Below are 23,216 nucleotides of genomic sequence, written 5' to 3'. Positions count from 1 at the left end.
TGTTGAAGTGTTTTATTCTGATTTATACCCACTGAAGAACACCAGTCCCAGTGTGTCTGGTAATGAGAAAGGCTTCACTGGTACGCAACGTTCATATCATTTATGCTCATAAACGGAACAGTGAGTGCTGTGTTAACTCTGAAAATATACAGATATATAGAAAAGTACTGTTAAAAAACCAACACCTACTATCTTTCAGGTATTGCTGCTTTTGCTAGAAAGGTACCTCAGGATTAACAGATTATCAGTGCATTAGCATTCATGTTCTGAATAAAGTGTCTCTGGTCATTTTTTTACGTGTAACTTAAAGGCTATGTGAAATTGCTTTGGATGCTAGATAATATGCAGAGGAAATTGCATTAGATGGGAGGGAAGAGAAATGTGACTTTGTCATTAAGTCTCTAAAGTACACTCCTGTTTTATCCCACTCCTCCCCCCGAGAATAATACGGCATTCAATTTTCCAATTACATAAATACATGAACACTGGATTACTAGAGGCAGATGACTGAACATTTTGACTATTCTACAAGGGACCCTTCATATTTGAAGTGGGAGATAAACAGGTCGTACTGCGTGAGCCTGTGTATGCAGAGGCTATAAAAATGTGTACTAGATCCAGAGAATACAAAGCTCTCCAAACAGAGAGAGATCTTACCAGCGTTCACTATATACAATAGTTAATTTATTCCACTGGTATCAGGGGAATTTATACAATAGCAAAACCTGGATATTTTAGGCCATAGATTGTACTACTTGAAAGCTGTAAGGAAGGGCATTCGCAGCGGTAGCATTTCAAATCTGACTCTTCTGTAGCTCTGGCTTTGCAGAACATCAATCACAAGCTGTTCTCTAGTAACACGCCGCCAATTGCAAGACAAATGTCAGATGTCACAAAATGAGAAGTAACCATTTTTCAACTTGTAAATGTCTTCAAATATATTACAATGAAAGTATGAAAAGAAAAAAAATGACCCTTTCAGCTTCATTTGTTCTGACAGATGCCAGATCTTGGAGCCTGGCATTTTAACTTCATCCTGCAATAATCTTTATGAAACTTCAACAAGGCTGAGGGCAGTGGCATTAGGCTACAATTGTCCTCTTATGTACAATATATAAAATTTCAACCAGTCCAGCCACTGAACTAAAAAAGATCATCTACTACTACTCTTACTGGTGTTAAAGAAAAAGACAAGGAGAAGAAGGGATGCCCACATCCCATAATAACACATGCCAGGTATTAGTTTCGGGTGGGCTCAGCGCCACTCCTGTGCTGTATTGACACGGTGTGTGCATTTAGTCCGTGACACCCAACGGGTGGACGCCCTCTGCGCTGACGATGCGCTCCCAAGGCCCCGGTCGGATACACCAGCCACGGGAGCATTCTGCCACGGAGCTCAGGGAATCTTCTCCAACCCACAGCTGACTGCCCAGGCGCTGTGGCACCTCACAGCTTTGCGACTTCTGACAGTATGAAGGACACTGGAACATAAGCAGACCCATTAACATTAAAGAATAGAACAAAGGAGGAAATTCAAACCCAGACGTAGACATATGCCACTGTAATAAAATATGAGACCGAAGAGAATTTGCCTGGACAGCCCTGAAGTTCCCAGTTATTCCTGTTCTTTCAGCCTTCCCCCAAGCAAAGCGTGATTATGGAAGTCATGGTTCATCTCTTGAAAAATAAGACTACTCTGCACAACTCCAGCAGTACAGCCCAGCATTCTTGACAAAATATCCTGTTAAATAATATAGATCTAATTTGTACAGAGTCATACTGTTATTTAAGGGAAAAAATGAAGAATATGTGCAAAGACAGAAGAAAAAAGTCTGCTCTAGATGCTACTGCAGGTCCAAATCAGGTACCACACATGCAAAAGGCAAAAAATAAGCAAACCTAGAATACAATTAGCTTAGCCTAAAGTCAGTGACAGAATTGGTTTCACTGGAATTTAAATGAACTCTCAGGCCTTTACACTGTAAAGCTTTTTGCAGAAGCAGTGCTTAGTACCCGAAGACAAAATCACCACTTGATTCACCAAATTTGACTTGAAGTAAATTTTTTCTGTGAATAAGTGTAAGCGTATTGGTTCTGTGGAAGCAAAAGCATAAACATCTTTAGTTTTTCTTTAAAAACTTAACAGTACTTGTCATGGCAAAGACATGTACAAAGCAGTAGAAGCCAAAATATGATTTCAGTGTTTTAAGACTGACTTTAAAAAAATAAGTACATAGACAATGACCAAATCTGCATTGATTCCAACATGTCCAGTCCAAGCCACTGAAAGAAGAAGGTCAAAGCCTGAAGTCTGACCACACACATAACTCCAGGTTTCATTTTTCCAAAGTCCACAACTGGTATTTGAGGCTGCAGCTCCTTACTGGGTTTCCATGATAGGTCCAGCACACACAAAGCAATGTAATTCCTTTGATACGAGTGTGCCTCTCGATCCCATGGGGCTCGTTACCACCCCACTGTACTTTGGTCCTTGCAGTCACCCGTGGTTTTGCAGACACTTGGGGTGAAAGCACAGTTTGTCACGTGAGGCGTACTGTAGGTCCAACAGAGAGGTAAATAAATAGCCATTGCCAGGGTCATTCATTGAGAATGGGAGCTTGCAGCAGACTTTTTGAAGAGCGTAAATAAATAAAAGCTGAAATAAATAATTGTGCCTATCAGATGGAGGAGTTCAAGAGTCTGTCTCTCCTCCTGCAGTACACACACATACCTGGGGATTAATTCTCAGTTCTCTCCTGGTGAATTAGCACCATTAACAGCGATGACTTCCATCATCTGCAAATTTACTAGCTGTGGCAGTGCGGCTCAGGAGGGGTGTCTGTGCAGCTGGGGTAAGGTGAAGTCCATCCGCCTGACAAGGAACTACTGCACTTCGGCGCTCCACGATCCCGCGGCCACAAACCGGGCGCTTTTCGTCCAGGGCAGCCAGCTGATACTCACAAAAATAGATCAGCAATGCCACTTGCTCGTGAAGTGGGAGGGACTTGTATTTTTTCTGAGCCAGGCAGAAGAAAGCTTCGACAAAGGCTTGCAAGCACATTCCTGCAAGGAAAAGGTGTTTACAGGAGATTCCTAGCACAGTGTTCTCTAGCAAACGACATCCTTTAAACACAATAATATCTCTTGGTTCTTTTGGCAGCAAGGCCAAACGTGTGTGTGCTGGGTGTGGACACATACAATCGTGTTCGTTAACATCTTAATTTAAACAGCAGCCATCTAGAATGCTCACTAAGAAACTGTCTGTCCTTCAAAGACCAAAAGACAAGGCTGTATTTGTATGTAACACAGACGAGCTCATGTAGTGTTTCAGTACGGGGCATACCCGGGCTGGGTTACAGACGGGTGATACTCTCTGGCACTGAAGCTGTTTCTGGTTTTACAGACCTCAGCCTGACCCCAGCCTGGCATCCAGCGGCAAACTGGTACAGCAACAACTGGTTTTAAGATGCTGTACAATTAAATTGATGTAATATCAGCCTGGATTTCTACTGCCTCAAATATTAAGTTGAAACCAAGTCACACACACAGTAACATATTGAGCTTCAAGGAAAACAATCCACCTGGAGAGAAAAACAAGTTTCTATCAGCACCTGAACTGGGTCATTTAAACCTTGTATTTTTAGAGGTGGACCTAAACCAAAAGTTCAAATGTAGAACTACTGAAACAGCACGGCATTTCAGTCTGTAGCACTATAAAGATAACCCCATTAGCAGGTATCACCTCATCACAGAAGTGAGTTTATTTGAAGCGTTACTTTCCTTCTGCAAAGCCTGCCCTAGGTGTGGGTCCTCAGCCTGCCTTTTGAAGGCAAACAGGCCATGCTTTCCACCCCACCCACTAACTCTACAATAGTAGTTTTGTTTCACCTGCAAGAAAAACACTTGAAGTGTGTATGAAGGGGAAGTGGTGCAGTGCCAAAAAATTTCTCTGCTGTAACAAAACTCTCTGCTCTGCCCCTTCTCAAACAAAAGCCCCCTGCAGAAGCCACCTGCTGCGGCACAGACTCCTCAGGTGGTGTTTGATCCCATCTCACTAATAACACATTGCCACAGCCAACGGAAAGAGGGGCTGCACATTAACACTGATTATTGTATTTAAAACCCTGAAGTAATACACACTTTAATTCTTAATTAAGCAGCCAGGCCCCAATTGGTTTTGCAGAATGCCAGCAACAAGGAACAGTTACAGCTGCTTTGTGCTTTAACTGGCTCTCCCAGTTTGAACATACGCTTAGGAGGATTATTTTAGGACGAGATATTGAAAGGTTTGGGTTTTTTAACTTAATGTTAGCTTATTGATGCTGCAGGAAAGGCACCTTTTCACAATATTACAATTACATTCTGAAGTGTAAATTCTCTCAACTAAGGCTGCAGCTGGGGTCGCTTACGATCTTGGCTGTAAAACAGCTTGCGAAGGAATTGTTGAGTTATCTGAAAGCAGCAGTTGCCAGCTCAGGAAATTCTTTTATCAGTCACAGTGAGCTGCAGGCAGGGGAAGCACCTTTGCCAGCAGACACACTTTCTCCCCGTAAGTGACACTCATGTGAAGCATTTAGTGAAAACAGCAACAAGTCTCACCAATGCAAAATTGCAAGCATAAAAAGGGGCTTGCACAAGACTTGTTCCCATAAATAAGCTGAAAAAGAAGAGTGATCTATTCTGTAGATAAAGCCAAACTGCCACAGAACTAAATAGAAGAATTTGTTGCACGTGTACGTGCCTCAGATGTACATGCCTTGTTCCCATTTTTTTTGTATTGAACTTTTGCGGTGTCCTTGAGCTACCAAAATTGCAATAACACCCCAGTTTCTACAGTCTTCAAATACGAAATAGCGTTACCTGATTCTTTGTGGTCGATTCCCACGCTGTTCCACCTTCTTGTGATATCAATATATAAGATATCTACAGAAGCCATTGAAAAATTGCTGCTACTTAGTTTGCAGTTTCTGTTAAAAACAGACAAAATAAAGAAGAAATTCTGATTACGTCCACACTGCCAAGTCAGGAAAAATTCTGCAAGGGCAACTGAGAGAACACTGGGAGAAAAGGTTGCCCATGTCATATGCACACCCCCACTGTAACAGCTTCCTCCCAGGCTCTTGCTCTTACTCCTTCTGAGCCCGTAACAGAATGGAATTAATTGGTACATTGTGAAACCCAACACAAATCCACCCAGACTATCTACACGAGGTGGAGTTTGCACAGAGAAATACTCTTTCATTTGACTGATCCTGTTTGAAAAGGGCTGGAGGAAAGCTTTCAGGCACAGAATTACTCCTCCGTGCCTGACCACTGCAGAGTTTACCCTGCACATTACTGAACACAGCACAGAGGACAGCAGCATCTCCGGACGCACCACGGGCTCTTGGTGATAAGCACACGTAGGAGATCTGACGCTTGTGTGGTCTGAGCCTGCAGTGCGGTGGTGTTCAGTGGATGAGAACTAGCCATCTGTCCAGCATTTCCAGATGTCTGGCAGCCTGGATGGAACTAGTCCACATGCCAAAGAGCTGGCCAAAATTTCTAGCCAGAAAAGAAAAGAAAAAAAAAAAACCACCCACCCCACGAACCCCAAACCCCAGATAATTTAAAAGAATCTTACTCTTTAGTAGCCTAAGTAGAGCTCCCCTTAAAATAAAGAGTTAAGGTCTGGCCTAGATATCCCCCAAAAATCTTAGGCAGCATCCAAACAAAGACTAGAGCCATGTTTGGCATTGCCCTTTTAGTTATTTTTTAGAATGAAGAAATTATTGATGGGTAACAGATTTTGATGAGCTAAAATTTGCGTGATTAGTCTCTGCAACCACTTGCCCACACACATATGCACACACACACAGTCACACCTGTGTACCATTTTATTCTTGAAAAGTGATACAGCTCACATCTTAAAAACATGACCTTAATTCTGAAATGAGTAGTAATGACAGCATTTCAGAAAAGGGCCATATAGCAGATCTTCCGGGAAAAAATAAACAAAATATTTGCCAATATTAAAAAGTTTAATTCAACATGCATTAGGAAACTGCAAATGCTATTTCATTGAGATAAGGCAATTTATTTTAATATTCTTAAAAGAAAATTTTGGCATTTATTCTGTGTTCCTCTGACAAGTGCCAAATTAAGGCAGGACTGAACAATAGAAAATACAGAACTGGAAACAATCCTGTACTGGTCTGCGGATAGAGCAGATGCCTTCAGTCATTTTCTATATATTGTAATTTGTATAAATCAAATTGTTTATATTCATTCCTGAATGCTAAATGCCTCTGCATAGGAACAGGATCTGTATTTTAAGAGTACATCTGCTGCTGCTGCTTATTTCTTTTGTCATTGTCAACGAAAGACAGAAAATGAGATATTTGTACCATGACTAGAACAGATATATCCATAAAAAACAACGAAAAAAACCCTCACAAAGCATGTGAAAAAACAGATTGAGTTCCTTGCTGTTGCAAGTCAGAATCTCACAACGCAAATCCTCAGCCACAATGCATCAGCGACCGGCGTCTGGAAATCCCTTCCCGTGGCCCGGGGCAGGCGGCTGTGCCCCCACCGCCCGCAGAACCACATCGAGTGACCCAGTTTTGGCTGTCACTTTCTCACAATGGCATTCCCGATTCACTGGGAACGTGACATGTCGACTGAGACTGCAAATAGCATCTCCCAAATATCACATATCACTGATCTGCTGTAGGATACAGACACGGCTTCATAGGTCAGGTATTTTGGGAGCTTGGAATTATAAATATATCTATTTTATAAAAAATATGCAATGGTTCAACGGAACCTATGGGGAAAAGTTTCTTTAGCAGGCATTACTAAACCTACAAGCTCAAAGTGTACCACTGTTAGGGCCTGCTTTTATTCAACAAAGCTTCAGGTAAGCCCAGGGATCCGGAGTTTCTAACTTCCTGACTACACTTTAAGCAATTCCTAAAGAACCCTTCACCTTACTAACCTTATAAACGTCCGAAAACCTGTCGGCCCCAACTTCGTTGTCCCTTTTACGCCAAGAAATCGGATAAACAGCGCAGCCACTCTGTCCAAAAGCCGCAGGGAGCTGAACTGCTTCGCGTACTTGGGGAACACTTGCTTGAGGCAGAGGGAGGGCAGGGCAGCCTCGGGTGCGGTGTCCTGCCCCGGGCTGCTGGCCGGTCCCGCGCCCCACACCTCCTCCTTGGCTTCCGACACAGGGTCTGAGCTCTGGCACCTGCAGCACATGAAATAATTGTGTCTTACGTCAACCTTACTCTTACAAGAATCTCAGATCGCTCTAAGAAGCTGGGGTAACAGCAGGTGCTCAACAAATCGGGCCCCACTGGGTTATTTTTGCTAACATGGCAGAAGATTTTAAGTCCACGTAGTTAAACATTGAAGCCGTACATTTCAACCTTCCCCCCCCCATAACACAGAAATTGTTTTTCTCAATTTAGATGCCTTACGATGCTGTAGAACATCCCTATTCCTTTGAAAAGGTCTTTACAAGCTCGCAGAAGGTAGCAGGCTAACTTCTGCCCCGTAGACAAGGGACCACCAACGACACCAACGTGCAGTTACCATCAGCACCAAACAAACTCAGGTATGTAGAAAAAAGATGAGTTTCATGGAATTTCATTGAACATTTAATGGGAAATGCTTAGAGATTGTAATAATCTAAACTTATTTTCCAATAATGATTAGAAGCCTTTACCTTCCCTGATAAGTAAGTACAGTAAGATATATTTGCAAAAAATAAGTTCTAACGATACGTTCAGAAGCTGTATGGTTCACGTAAATGCACTGGCACTATTCAGCAGACAATTTCTGGTCAACCCCATTATTTTTTCTTCAAATCCTCTGTGCATACTGTCAAAATACATTATTTCATCTCCATTGTCGTTGCCAAATTCCCTAAATAAAGCTAAATGGTGTTCCAAAACATAATTTTTTGAGATAGCAGACTCTAAAAAGTCTTTAAAAAATACATTAAAAACTTAGGCAGTGCTTGGGTAACGTTCCTCTTTGCTGCAGACAGCAAAGTAGAAAAATAATGTTATTTTTGTCTTTAATTAAGTAAAGCTTCAAGTAATAAACTATTAGTTCTTTCTCATGTAGGATTGGATGGTGGTTTCACTCTAAATTACCACCTAGAATTTCCTTCGTCCCCTCCTTTCTATGGAGAAAAGCCTGTAGGCTGCCTTTGAGGTCATGGATAAAAACTCAAAACCAGCTTCCCATTTCAAACTTCGACTAAAATAGCTCTTAAAACCATATTTCATATTAGAAAAGTATTTTTTAAATAAAACCAGCTTTTTTTGTATGCTATTGCATGTCTCATTCCTATCAGCTTAATTATTTTATAGATTTTTCTAACGTATAAATGAGAACAAGAAAACTTAATTCTAATCTTTACTGCCAAACCTTGTATTTCCATTAAGTAAAAAAAGAGAACATACTTAATTTGCTTTTACAGGTTATTGCTTTTATAAAGTTTAATGACTGGTTTTCATTCTTTTGCTTCCCCCTCAAGATTTTCTGAGGTTTCCTTTTCTACTGTACTAGAGCTTAATTAATTTGATCATCTAATTTGAATTAAAGTGAAAGTTATACTTTGTGCTTTTAATAAAACCAAGACTTTCCGGAGCCAGCCTGCAGAAGAGCTTGTCCATATCTGTAAAACTGAATTGACACATAGACTTTTCTATTCTGCACGCTCACCTTAACTGCAAGCTGACTATATTCAGAGTATAATTCTCCACTTTACCACGGACAGTACTTCAATAAAAGTTTATTTTCTGTAGATCTATTCAACACACTTGCATGCGCCCAATCTCAACGTGGTCTCAACACAACTAATTAAGAAAAACTGCCTAGCTAGGTATATTACAGCCTGTGTATATATGTCGGTGTCTATATATTATATATCGGTGTCTATAAAAACAGAATTTTACTGTGATCTGCACGTTTTTGCAGGGAAACATTGCGCAATGTATTTTTTGCCCTAGCACTAGATAAATTACGCTCGCTTGCAATGCACCATTACATTTTCTTCTGCGTTTCGCTGCCATCTGCCATCGCCACACCACACGGGTGAGTCGGATGACAGGACTCCCCCAGGGTCGTGCCATCAAAGACCAGTATAAGCACTGGCAGTACAGCTACAAAAAGCAGAAATACAGCTCAAAGTCCAGCAACGATGAAAACGGAAGGGGGATTTTCACCTCCATTTCTACCATTAACTCATCAGTCAGTTGGAAAAAACAGAAGTACACATTTTTGTAATGTTCCCTGTCAGATCCAGAGCGTTGCTGAAAACTCCTGTGTGTATTTACCATCCAGTTCTTTCTTACTCCTGAAAGTAACTTCCAGGAGACACCTTATATACTGTGTCATTCAGGGCTTCCCCTTGGGAGTCTGGGTTCTCAACCTTGCGAAATGTCTGTGGACAAGGGCTGCAGTGGGGTTGTGGGGAAGGGACCAGAAACTCCAAAATGCTGAAACAAATCTCCAGAAAGAATCTTGCCCAGGTTCCCTCCGCTAGCTCCTTCCTCACGGGATTTCCACCAGGCAAGGGGAGGAGAAGCAAGCTGAGCCCCACGCTTTAAAGCTGCTCCTTAGAATTAATTGTTTTGACTGACACAGCTGAGTCAGGCTGAATGAATGAAAGGTCACATATAAGGTAATGCTTCTGTTGCCACACAGAATAAAAGCAAACCTTAATTTACATACTAATGTCTGACCTCAATACATTAATTTCTCTAATTCTGCAGCTCATGACAGATCTCTCTTTAGAAATGATCAACTGTGGAGAAAACATTAACTGTATCTTTAAAAAAGAATTTCAATTTTAATAAAGCTTATGGAAATGACATCTAAGACTACTTATCTTTTATACATGATTACTAATTTATTAATGTTTCCTCCATCTATGTTTTATCCCTTTCATTCGACCGGCCCTAATCTTTATGCAAATACAAGTTGCTAAGGGACAAACAAATTTGCAACCACTAATTAAAGGCTTCAAAATTCGCAGCATTTTGTATACTTGTATATAAAATCTAGCTGTCAAGTTTAGAGTAAAATTGGGTAAGAATTGCAATATTAATATTTCTAAGAATGCTCACTTGATATATTTAACATTTAGGGCATCACTAGAAGTATAAATTAGGCAATTTTGGTATCAGCTGAAACTGCTTACCTAATAAAAGAAAATATTATGTTCTGGATTCTGAAGCTACAATTATTCCCTCAGCTGAGCCTCTATTCTCAAAGCAAGGACTATGTTAGCATAGTTAAAAGCAGAGAATATTTTGCATGACAAATCTATCTATCCACCCGTTTATCACCACAGTATATGGACCTCCCTAGAAACAGGTACGTGTTACTGGAGCGTGTAGGTACAAAATATGTTTGTGTGCTCATTCACAGAAAGAAATCCTTTAGGAAAGAGTAACTCAAAGCCAGAGCAGTGTCTCTGCATTATCAGCCATTCAGGAATTTTCTTTTATGAACTAATCCCATTACTTTTATTAACACACACAGACTTCCAGCACTCACAGTACGTGACAGCAAGAAGTTTCATAGTTTGACTGTGTGTTGTGTGAATAATCAGCATCTTTTGTTTTGCACTGGCCACTTGCGAGTTTCGTTTCAAGAAACTGAACATTCATCTCCTCGTCACCCTCTGGCAAAGTAAAATACATCAATAGCACAAGCATTTCCTCCTTTCAAAATAATAATAAAGCTGCACAAAGATAGAAGTATTAAAAGAATATTAAACCCCACAGAGTAAGAGATTTTTGAAGTTAGGTTGGAAACATTATTGCTCTTACATATAGTTTATTCAAAACCTCAAGAACGCTTTCAGGCAGTCAAAGCAACCACAGTAAAGGGTCCATATCTCAAAGAGCTGAATCAATTGCATTGAAAATAAGGATTGATAATCACCATGTTGTTGGCAGACAACTAACTTCACATCATACAAAATACGTTTTGAAAATGCAGCAGCTGTCCTGTCTGCTGGAAGCAGAAAGGGCTGAAAGCAGTGAGAATTCCCATCTCTCTCCAAGAAAAAAGAATCCATCTCTCAGAGAAATAAAGCAGTTAAATCACCTCACTTAGATTTTAACCTTATCATGAGCATGACCACGTCTAACTCTGCCTGCACCTTCAAGGCCTAACGTCGCGTTCACTCTGGAAGGGTGAAAGGAACGGTGCACACTACGTTTGCTTCTGAGAGCTGGCAAACATGACATTTCAGGTGAATCCAAGGATAAATTCAAAATGTACTCCGTAGCCTTGCCGTTTGCTTAACAAAAACTAATTTATCAGATTCCTGAAGAGGTTAAATTGAAGCCCCCGCAGTCTGTCATCACCACTCACAGCAGCTCTCACGCACAGCATCTGCTCAGCGAAGGCTTTCCATTTTCCATCCCAAGAGCGTTATTTGTTTACCACATACCATACTCTAAGCTCCACAGACATCAGCCCCCTTTCTGAGAAGGATGGCTCACTGCCTCTTCAGATTGGGTGGATTTATTATAAAAATAAACTTCTCATTAAAGATTAAATAGCTTTTGAAAGGAAAGAGAAGACTCTGGAAGTCTGCTGCCGTAACACACTGCAAATGAGTGTTTCCAGGATGTAGAAACTGAGTGTGGATCCTGACTTGCTCCACACCAAAGAAACAAAACGATGGATGAGAATATCACTGACATTTTCATATCGTATGCAGAGAAGACTAGAGCCTCCACTTCAAACTCAAAACCTAAGACAAGCTAATGTGCTGCCTACACATTTTGTCTAGGAAAAAATGAGCAACGATACACTTACTGCAGTTATCAGCAAGTATTATTCAAGGATTAACACTTCCCTTTCAAAGGAGCTGTACAGAGCCTTTCCTGTCAGAACTGTGCATCAATCAGAGGAATTTCTGAAATGGGAGACAGTGCAGAGGCACACAGTGTTCAACTTTCCCCTTTTAGCCTACACAAATATGGTCATTTCCATTCACTCCTAGACGATACCATTCAAGATGTTTTATAAGGAGAATGCTACAGAAATAATAGCTTCCACTATCCCATAATACAAATAAACTTTCAGATTCCACCAAAAAAAAAAATCGCAATATAAGCAACAGCTAACACATGTTGCAGCCATCCATACAATACTACAGCACAGGGAACAAGAGAGATTTACATCCCTCCCTTCACAACACAGCCATGAAGAGTCATCAGAAGACGAAAACCACTGGTTCAGAGAAACCTGAGAAGCCCAAAAGTCGAGTCACTCAGTTATCTGAAGAATTCAAATTTGAAGAATTCTCCATAGTTTGGAATGGATCTTATCTGCTCTGATTAGTAAGTGAGGATTTGCTCCACAAAATTCATTTCCTAGATAATTTAGGTGCTTGTGATCTTAGTATCTTCCAGATGAGAAAGGGCTTAATTTTAGGGTGTTTTAAAAAGAAACATGTATGAAAAGAAGTGTTTAGGTTTTCAACAAGCCTATTACACCAATCAGAAGTCAGAAGGCTGTGTTAATTCCCTTGTATTTTAAACTGAAGCTCAATCCAATAAACCATTGCAAACTCGATATCCAACACTGTAAGTGTTCACCAGTGATACTGTGATTAAATCTAGTTTCGTTAAACTCCTGCCTTACTGGGAGATGAGAGGAATCAGTACAGCAGCACACCAGGGAGAGGAGACATCCTTTAGAGATACAAAGCAGATACTGCACACCCGGGATAAACATCCAAACTGGATGTAATAGTTGCACTTGAGCTCTGTTTTTATTTCTATAGCATTCCCTAATACACAGTTTAAATCATTAGCAAAGAAATGCATTTGAGGAGTCTCAGGTGCAATGTGCTGAAAAAAAAAATAGTTATTTCCTAATTATTAATTGAGATTCTTTATTTCCAACTTTCTCTTTTTAAGAATAATGGTAATATCAGTCTGCATTAGCTAAAGATTTATTACTTTTAATGTAACAGAAGCGGTGAATGCTTACGCTATTACCTGTCATCTGAGTGCTGCAGAAAATATGGCATTACTCTAATGAATTAATGGATAAGCAATGCAAAACCCACATTGAAAGACTTTGTTCCACTGTAGCAAAAAATTATTACAGAACAAAGATCATGAAATATGGTCCCCAACACTTTATTTTTTGTGGAGGTAGCTTTTATTATTCCTAGTAGATTTATTTGTGTTCACTATTTGCTTTTAAGGTACTCATTATTTCTCCAGAGTTTCCTTTGTTTCGTTAGAAAAGTGTGCCTTAAAAATAGTAATACAGGATACTGCAAAGCAAACCAGTTGTAAAGCCTGGTAATATATTGAAACCAACATTAAATTAGACCACCAAGTGTCAAAAAAAAAACCCTAAACCCCATGGTACTTCTTCCCATGTGGAAATTGTTCTTAGAAAGCAGTCATGATTACGCTAGGGTAGAAAAGGAGCTTTATCCTGTCATCCAATGGAGTAGAAAGCAGCAGTGCAACTGCAAAAATCAGCAGTAATCCTCCTGTTAAAGCAGGCGAATTCTACATACACAAAATAACGCTGCTGATGATTACGCTGCTGGTAAGTCATGTGGCTTTACGCTCGCATTCTGTGGCAACTGGGTGCTAGGCAGTTTTATTGCTTTCTAATTTTTTCAGAGACTAGAGACCAATTATTACTTAAAAGTAAGCCAATCATGTCTCCTGCTAAAAGATGACTAGCAGCAGAAGTTAAATTATAAAGAACATCACTGCCCCCAATACATTAATTTCTGTCACTATGTCACTATAAAAATTTACAGCAGATATAATCTCTTTGAAGGGGGATCAAGTCATAGAAAATACGAGCCTAGTTTTAAATAGAATTTTAATTTTAATGAAAGCTTCAGGGTATGATGTTTATGCTGCTTATCTTTCATACCTGGTGATTAAGTTAATTTATACTTAATGGAAGAGGATATTTCTAATCCCCAGACAGGCTCAACATCTGTCTGTGACTATGTTTTTGGAAGCCTTAAGCTGCTTGTGATTGATGTAATAAAACCAGGATCCTGCAGAACTGACACCTGAAGGATATCTGTAAGAGGGAAAATGTTATTTTTCTGCTCAATGCCTGTGCTTAAATCAAGCCAAAATCCCAAGCACTTAATTTTGCTGTCCCTTAAAAACCTCCTTTGCACTCCCTTGCCATTTTTATGCGAGTATAAACAGGGGAATAAGCAAACAGTTCTCAGAAATGGTTATGATCTAATATTCATACTCATTATGTGCAGTATCTGAGAACAAGTAACTTTCTGATGGCCTGAAGCTGATGAGAATGATAAAGCTCCTGCAAAAAATCAGAGAAATAATCTCCATTTTTCCTTCACTTCTCATTCCATGTCTATGTAAAACCAAATTCTCGCAATAAAGTCTCCCTCGAACAACTGGCATTTACATGTTAACGGTAACGCTGGGAACATGCTAAAGGAGTGCAGTGATATTTAAACTCCAATACTGTATCAAGTGTCTTGTAAGAATGCCTGACATGCACTGCTATAATTTTAAAACCGCCTTGTTATACTAAAAATAACTTTGAAAATCTTATTATTTATATATCTTTATATTAAATTGTTAGCATAAATTATAGATTTTTCTCTCCAGTGAAGTAGTGGAACACTTTTAAAATGTTAGCAGTAAAAGCTGGACCCATTTCATGGCTCTGTTTTCTGACATACTTGTTCCACAGCCGTTGACTGGGTCCATCCTGGCACAGATGACTGCCCTGACGGCCATGTGATTTGTTTCTTTTATTAGCAAGGTGATGTACCTTAGTGTGCCCTTGGCTGATCGTTTTGTTATGACATCTTCTAGGCTGCATGAAATCTTATTTTTTAAAATCAATTTGTTCGTGGGTTATGTTCTCTCAGGAATGGCACAAAGTACATACTGCAACTCAGCAGACACCTGAAGAACTTAAAAGATATAACTGTAAAACAAGACAGTGTCTCAAGGCTCATCCCACAGATTTCATGCAATCAAAACTATCACAGTTGGTCATAGTTTTAGTTACACATAACATACAGATTGTAAAGATGGCAAGGAGACAGGTAAGCAGTAAAACATTTTTATACTATATACAAATATACACATAGACATGCTGTATATACAACATATATACACAAATAAACACTATAATTTACAAATAGTAAATATTTGTACCCTTAATTTTATGAAAACTATCTGGTGAGAAGCAATTTAGTATCAGAAAGATTACAGAAAATTAGAAGTCACTGGAGTTTACATTACAGACCAACTGGAATAATTAATTTAAAAGCAGAGTTGCTTCTGTGCAGCACAAACATACATTCAACAAGGTAAAATGGAAAAAAATGTCCAATTAAATAAACATATATCCTTAATTTTAGACAAGGCAATTAAGCTAACATTCTGAAAATCAAATTTCATTCTAGAAGTATTTAACTGGAAGTTAATAATGGAAATTGTGCCATAAACAAAAGCCATGAAAAAGCTATCTACTGAAGAGAGCAGCTGAATCACTGCTCCTGCACCCAAAAACTAGATGATGTTAACCAAGCTACAGGGTAAGTAGAGGTGAAGATTATTTTGCTGATAGCAGAAACTGAGCTCAGATGATTAGCATATTGAAGTGTCAGGAAAAAAACAATTTGCACTCAAGCCTAACTACTAATCATCTTCCCTGCATGAACACGGAAACTCAGTGAACCCACTTGGGCAGACAAGGCACGCACATGTTGCCTCTGCCCCGTATTTTAAGACTGAGAGAAAAAGAGTTTTTAACTTCAAAACACAACAGCTTTCTTGTATTGAAAACTAAAGAGGAAATTATAGCAAATCCAAAGAAAGAAGATGTAGTACTCTCTCTTAAAAATGTACTTTAAAAAATTAAGCCGTTTCCTTAACTCTTCTTTGCACTAGACAGGCTGCAATTAATGCAATCTAGCAGAGGGAGAGAGGAGATGGCATTTGTAGAATGAGTACAGAAGACAGAATAAATTTACTTTCCCTATACAGGGAACAAATTAGATTTTAATTAAATCAATTTTATAAGCAGATAGTTACTTCCTTATGTGGAGTGGTGCTGAGCAGTCTGTTTTCCAGTTAGACAGCACGCTAAGCCGTGTTCTCCTCTGCCCTGGTACTCTCTTTAGTGGATTCATTAGGCACAAATTTGTTTAGCTTTCACTACAGAACAGTTTTTCAACTTAGGAGATAGTCCAGATTAACACTCTGTGAGTCAAGCACTACCAGATCCTTCCCTTCACGGAGGGACGTCCCACATTGCAGCGCGTAGAATTTCCAACAGTCATAATCAATAGGAGAAAGCTTAAAAGCTCTTAAGGATGAAGCAGATAAATAATTGGAAAAGCAAGAACAGAGCAAAGATCAAGGCACCTATAACATCTGCTTCACAAAACTGAACAGAGTAGTTGAGGCCAGTTCTTCTTGAGCAGGATGAGAAACAGCAGTAGGAATAAATACTCCTCAACTACAGAAAAGCAAAGTTAACGTTTCGCTAATGTGAACTGAAGTAACATTGACAAACATCACATTTAAAAGTCTCCCTCACATGTCTAACTCATCAAAAGCCACATGGGCCAGTGTAACAGACAAGAACTGATACTGAAGTTGGCAGATTGCCTGATGAAGGAATAAACCAAAAAGCCCTCTAGGAAAGGGAAAGGCTCTAATTCAATGTACTTTCAAAGGGCTTTGGCAGAATGATCCGGAATATGAATGCTGGGTCATTTTGACTGATGGAGAAAAAAATTGAGTCAGCCTCCAAAATGAACCAGAGTAGAAAGATCAATCTCAAGAAAGCCACACATATGAATTTATACACTCTCGGGCAGAAATAAGGCTTGGAATGAAGAGGTGGTGCTTGAGAAGCATTTGAATAACCGAAAACCTGACCAGACTTCCAAGTGATAGCAAAGGGATACAGGAACCAACCTAAAGCTCTAGCAGTCAGCCCAAAGTCAATTAGCAAATGGAAACCAAAACACCCATACTACCACAGCTACGTTTATTATGTGTGTACTTTTACAAGCACTGAACTCACCCCATGTAATGCAAAAGACACTGACAACTCTGAGTAATGGATCCCTGCGGAACACAATACAGTTACTCACAGAAGCAGCAACTAAGATACACTACAAGAAGTCTGAAGAACAGTCATTTTCTGATCAGTGAGAGCTGCAACACCAGTGTTCTCCCATTCAGTCTCTCCATATGTTTATGCACTGAATTTCTGACCCTCTTAAACCACCCGTCACACAATTGTAACCTTAGAATATGTATAGTGAGAAAAACACAGTAATCAATGGCAAGAATGACTTTATCACCATCAAAATCTAGGATAATCATACTCTCGAGACATTTTTGCACAGTATATTTTCATATGTCCATTAAACATGACATAAACATCAGGGGAGGTTATGAAACTGAATAAAAATATATCTGGAAAATAAATGGAATACAGTCACACAGGTGATTTCCAACTTTTTTTTTTTTGAGGGAGACCACATTGGGGTTCCTCCTGCTCAGAAAATTAATCTTATTTGACATTTGCTAGAGCCACAGAATCCAGAGAAGAGAATCGGACCTGACATATTTTAAAAAGAAGGAAAAAAAAAAAATCAGAACATCACAACTAAATTTCAAGACTGAATGCAAATAGAAAACACGGAAGTGGTACGTACAGAGACTAGCACTCAAGAGAAGATAAACTAGCAATGAAAGAGCAATACCATAATAGGTAATAAACCAAAACCACTCATTTTCATGGGCACAATGAATTGATTGTTTTTATAACAGCCACAGATTAAATTACATTTCGTTTCCAAAGTGTTTCAATTCTTTCTTCTGTCAATGGCTATTTCAGCGCTGAATAAAAGTCATTATACTACTTAGGGTGCTGCACCTCCATCATCTTTAGCAAGTAAAAAGCAGATTTTATTCCATGAGCAACTCATATTTCTAATGACAAACATGTCATAAGTCTATGCTTTCTTTGTCAAAAGAATAAAAAACTTATTTTCTGCCTTGAAATATGTAAGAAACTAGGCATGTAAATGCAAGAGATCATACTGGGACACAGAACAAACAACAGCAATAAAAACAAAGAAGTCTCTTCTTATCTCTGGAGTAATCAGCATTAATAAACTAGGGCACAAATATTTTTGACAGGACAGGAAAGCAGGTTATTAGCATTGATGAGATGATATAAATGATCTTCCTAAGACATTTAGAGCAGACCCGCTCCAAATGACATTCACGGCTTGCAATTATACCACCAAATAGTTTACATCTAACATCCAGTGGAGGATATACAGTATTTCCTGAGAAATATTGTAATATTTCTTTCTCTTCACAAATATTTCAATCAGAAATAAAGACTGAGACTCCTTTTTGCTCCTCAAATCTAATGCAATTTTAAAAATAATAAATTGCTAATAATTAAACAAACACTGAAACTAAAACATTTTACTACTATAAAGATTCAAAATTAGGCACAAAAAAGTAGAAGTTTGTGAAGCCTTTTAAAATGGATGTTCTGTTGGAGTCACAATATAAACAATGATTTGCATCAGTGATTATCTTAATTAAACTGCTGTTTACATAAGTAACGTTGATTTACTTTAAATGTTGTTCGGTGTCATTAGACCATTCATTTAATTGTGCAAATTTCCTTTAGCTGAAGTCTTGTCTCACCTTCAGTAGGCTGTGAACAGCACCTCTGCTGCAAGAAGTAAATTCAGAGCAAATTTAATACTATACAAGGTTTATACAAGATTCTTCGTAGAAACATTACGGAGCACAGTCCAACCTTATACTACATGACATGTCTCGTTCATGGGACTCTGCCTACAAAAGGACAGCAAGTTTGCCCTTGAAATCGTTATAGAACATGAGTAACATATCTAAGCTTACCACTAAGTGCCAAGAGAAGAACAAAATCGATATTCTAGTATGGAGGTAGGCCTATAGGCAAGAATTTCAGGGGGGTGGGGGGCAGGAATCTCCCTTTCATGTCTCCAAGGAATTGCTTAAAACAAGGTGTTTCATCAAAAAAAAGATGATATTTCTCTCGGTCTGATATCACCACAAGCATTTCTGTGCAAGCAGCTCCAGGCAGTTCCTCTCATTTCTAGATCATAGATTTAACTATGTTTACTATTACAGATCAAGGAAGCAATTTCTAAATACAATATTCATACTTTTCAGCTCCAATGGGGCAATTCATTTAGAGTAATTTGTGACCTTCAAGCAAATTAATACACAAATTTACATCTCATGACTGTTTTGACTAAAAAAAGAGGCCTCAAGTAGAAATAAATAAACCTGAGTTAACAAATTGTTTGCACCAGCTCTAAATCAAAGGTAATATATTCCAGGGGAACTGATAAAGTCTGATTTACTATCAGTTTGTGGACCTTTTCAGTTCCTGGAGCCAGAGCACTTGCATGGCTTCTTCGACACTTGTGCCGTTCCTATAAGGAAGGAGCAGTGAAGCGGCCAGTGCCGAGCTGCGAGAATGCCAGTGGTGGGCTTGCTGCTACTAAACAGAAAGTAAAATGAATTGTTTTTTTCCCTGACCTTCCCCTGGCAGATCCACAAATCCACGTACTCTTTTTGTACCATGCCACAAATTAATACCCTACAAGCTTTTTTGAAAGAGGTGTCACTGTGGATGTAAAAGGAGTCACACAGACAGTCGGGAACTCATTGTCCTGGATAAACTAAAATAACTGGGAAAAAATATTTAACTTTTATAATTATTGCAAGGCACTGATGCAAAAAAAAAAGTCAACACACTTACTGGGTATCTTTTCTCTTTTTTTTCTGAGGGTCCATTAGACGAAGAGTGTCTCTGATAACAGCTACTTTCACTTCTTCATCAACAGGGCTTGGGACATTCTCAAATACTCCAGGAGAAAGCTTTAAATTACAAAGGGATACAATTATTCAGTATAGAACTAAGGCTTATTTATTCCACATTTGCTCAAGCTTCATGCATGTCATGTACATTTTAAATACACAATGATAGATTACAAAACGTTTCTTAAAGAATACACAAATACCTTAACATTTTCAGTATGATATTACAACAATTTTTGGCAAGTTTCTCTAGTAAACTGAAATATTAAAAAAAGATTGTTGCCAACGTTACCATTTATATTACACGCACAAACATGAAAAAAATTATTAGCAATCCCCTAAACACAATTAAGTCAAACTGCAGGGGATGATGAATAAATGTATTTATGACAAAGATGATGGAGAGCTTTCACAATTCCAATAAGTCATATTTCCGTGTATAAGATTAGCAATGATTTCAAAGCAGAAAATTACGGAGAACTTTGGAGGTTTCATATTAGCAGACAGCTTTCACCTTTCAAACAAGGAAAAAGACCAGAAAACCAAACCTAAACAATTTCATTCCAATATCACTATCATGTTGAGGTCTTACCTCTTGCTCATGTTCTATTCTCATGCTGGGGTTTGCATTTACTTCTAGTAACATGGGCTTCAAGTTTTTCATCAGGAGAATGTCAAACCCTAAAATCTGTGTATAACAAGCAATGTGTTACTTCCATTCTACTCACGGTGTTCTTCTAGAGAATGCAATGGTCATCCAAATGTCAACATTCAGGAGGAAGAAACATTTGAGGGACAAAAGAGAAATAACTGAGAAACATGGTATGTTGCTGAATAATTACTGAAACCATTTGTCTTTGATACTAATGGCTACTACTGATGGTAGTGTGAAAACACTACCCCCATCTCTAAATACTGCATCTGTCAACATGGAATCTTAGCTCCTATGACAAGCAGGTCTTAAAATTGCCATCATCATAGCTGCATTGGGAAGCTGCAAAGCTTCCTAGTCATAACATCTAGAAGGTGGAAACTGGAGTGAATACTGCCACTAATGATTGATATCCATTGCAAATTTTCCATATATGTTTACGGCAAGTAGTAACATAGGTCAGGAGACCAATTTGTAAAACTTTGGTGAGAACCTAAGATCTGAGCTCATGCAATGCATTGCCCAGGTTGCACTGTTCAGTGGATGCACTACATCCAACCAGTGCTCAGAAACATAACTAGAGAAAGCTTTTAGAAAAGGAATTAAACATCCAGAAAATTAAATCCATGCACAGAAATAACTGCACTCCTGGTAGAAATTCCAACCTACCTGGAAGCAAGTTGGCCCAGGCTTTCCTGCTGGTATGTCGGACTGATAGTAAACTTTCAGTTCTGGTGTCAGTGCAATAATTGTTTTAATCACCAGCGAAATTATATCTGACCACAGCTTTTTGACGTCAGCTCCTCTGGAAGACAGTCTGCACAGAATGCTTGAAAAAGTCCTCTTGCTGCCAGTGTTCACATTGTCAGAATGGATGAAATTCCCGCTATGGATGTTTAGGGAGTAGTTGGTTAAGTGCATAAAAACCTGGTGCAAATTTTTTAGAGTGGGCTCTTGATAGGGCTCTGTACAAAATCTAGAAAGTCCATCTTTGGCTATATAAATCTCTAAGGGTTCTAAAGATTTTAGTAAGACATAAAGACGAATATCAAATTTCAGCTTGTCGACAAGCAGTGGTTTGCAGATATATTCCTGGACCACAGCTGGCCGGCTCTGGATGCTTCCCGTCAGTCTGATGTCACCTGGGTCTTTAATGAGGTAGATTCCATCCCCCTGGCACCCGCCGTCGGGTTTTACAATAAAAGTGGGCTTCCAGGATGGATCGCTGCCTTTCATCATACGGACCTAGAAGGAAAAGAATTACACTGACACACACTAATTGGGGGGGAAGAAGGGCTGGTACTATGACAAATTGCATTCATAAAGAAAAATAAATAAAAATAACATGATCACATCACTATAGTAGTAAACACCGTACAAAAAAAGGTAGAAGAAAAACAGTGCTGACAAGCACAAAAGACAAAGAAAAAAGCATGAGTAGGGAGTTACTAGTGCAGATAAAAGGTCATTTTATTTAACAAGCCATTGTATAAATTATTCCAGGAACTTCTTTTTAATGTTATGTACCAATTTACAGGATGACATGCTGTGTATCTCATGAGGTCCATTTTATTAGTCACTAATGTACATGAAACTGCAAAGCTGAACTTTCCTGCTACGTTTTGAACAACTACTGACAACGACAATCATTAACCTAAGGAAAGGCACGTTATTTATTGAGTATAAATGCAGACAAACAGTATCAGGAGAAGGAAAGATTAAGTAAAAATTTGGCACTGATAATACCTTTTTCTACCACTGAATATTTTTCACAATCAGATACCCAGTGTTAGTAAAACTAGGGAATACTGAGCCACGTACAGATATTACACAAATACCACAAATTTACTAGACAGAGCATAGATTTCATGCCTCGGTTGCTACCTACCACTGTTCTCCAAAATCAAGTTTTTTCTAATTTATACCAGAACTCCTCTCAGGCCTGGCATGTGATTACTGCCTTTCTATCCAACGCAAGGTAAAGAAAATTCTGTCATGATTTGAACAACTCTTCTCAGTGGCTTTGATTTGTATCAGGAAGATCTATTCATAACACATGACAATCCAGATTCTTTCTTGAGATGGACCTAGTGTGAAATCAGGAAAGCTGGTGGAGAATCTGATGGTGTCTAGTACCAAAACAACCTCTGGATGACTCCACAAAGCCCTCCACGCCTGGCCTGCCGTGTCCTCAGGCTGTGCAGATGCTCAGCCCACGTTCAGACGCTCCCCAGTGCTGGGCTGGTTCTGTGTGAAACACACTGCGCTCTAGCGTACGAGCTCGCAAACAGCCAGCACCAACAGCTACACAGCATAATGCATTTTAGTATGCAAAAATGCTTAGAAAAGTCACTACACAAGATACATTGCACTTCTTCCACAGAGAAATCGTTCCACTTCGCAGATTTCTTAAAAATTATGCCAAACACTTTACTGCTAACAAGTTAAACTAATAGAAACATTCCAGAAAATATTTTTTCCAAGGACATACATTGACAATCGAAGTTACTATGTATGGGGTGATGGGAGACGACCCACTAGAAAGGACAGTAGGTCAGAAATTTTGACACCTACTAATACTCTGTGGGCATGTGTATAGAAAGAATCAAGTTACAGAAATAGCAAAAAAAAATGAATTAAAAAAAAGGCAGGAA

At 39.0% G+C, this 23,216-nt stretch overlaps 1 protein-coding gene across 1 annotated transcript in view; it reads right to left on the bottom strand.

Moving 5' to 3' along the window:
* Positions 1-364: 364 nt before the first annotated feature.
* Positions 365-23,216, bottom strand: part of TTLL11 (tubulin tyrosine ligase like 11) — a 34,914-nt gene continuing 12,062 nt past the window's right edge. Inside the window, exons 4-10 of the mRNA XM_068414161.1 lie at positions 21,232-21,807; positions 20,503-20,598; positions 19,852-19,970; positions 6,980-7,231; positions 4,861-4,967; positions 2,732-3,063; positions 365-1,481 (exon numbers count right to left, since the gene is read on the bottom strand). Of these exons, the coding sequence (XP_068270262.1) occupies positions 2,774-3,063; positions 4,861-4,967; positions 6,980-7,231; positions 19,852-19,970; positions 20,503-20,598; positions 21,232-21,807 (1,440 nt within the window). The 3' untranslated portion in view covers positions 365-1,481; positions 2,732-2,773. The remainder of the gene's footprint in view (positions 1,482-2,731; positions 3,064-4,860; positions 4,968-6,979; positions 7,232-19,851; positions 19,971-20,502; positions 20,599-21,231; positions 21,808-23,216) is intronic.

This window comes from Nyctibius grandis, chromosome 16, assembly GCF_013368605.1.
Source record: "Nyctibius grandis isolate bNycGra1 chromosome 16, bNycGra1.pri, whole genome shotgun sequence".
NCBI classification, from domain to species: domain Eukaryota; kingdom Metazoa; phylum Chordata; class Aves; order Nyctibiiformes; family Nyctibiidae; genus Nyctibius; species Nyctibius grandis.
Note: the sequence above shows the minus strand (reverse complement) of the source record. Positions and strands in the feature narration are given on the sequence as shown.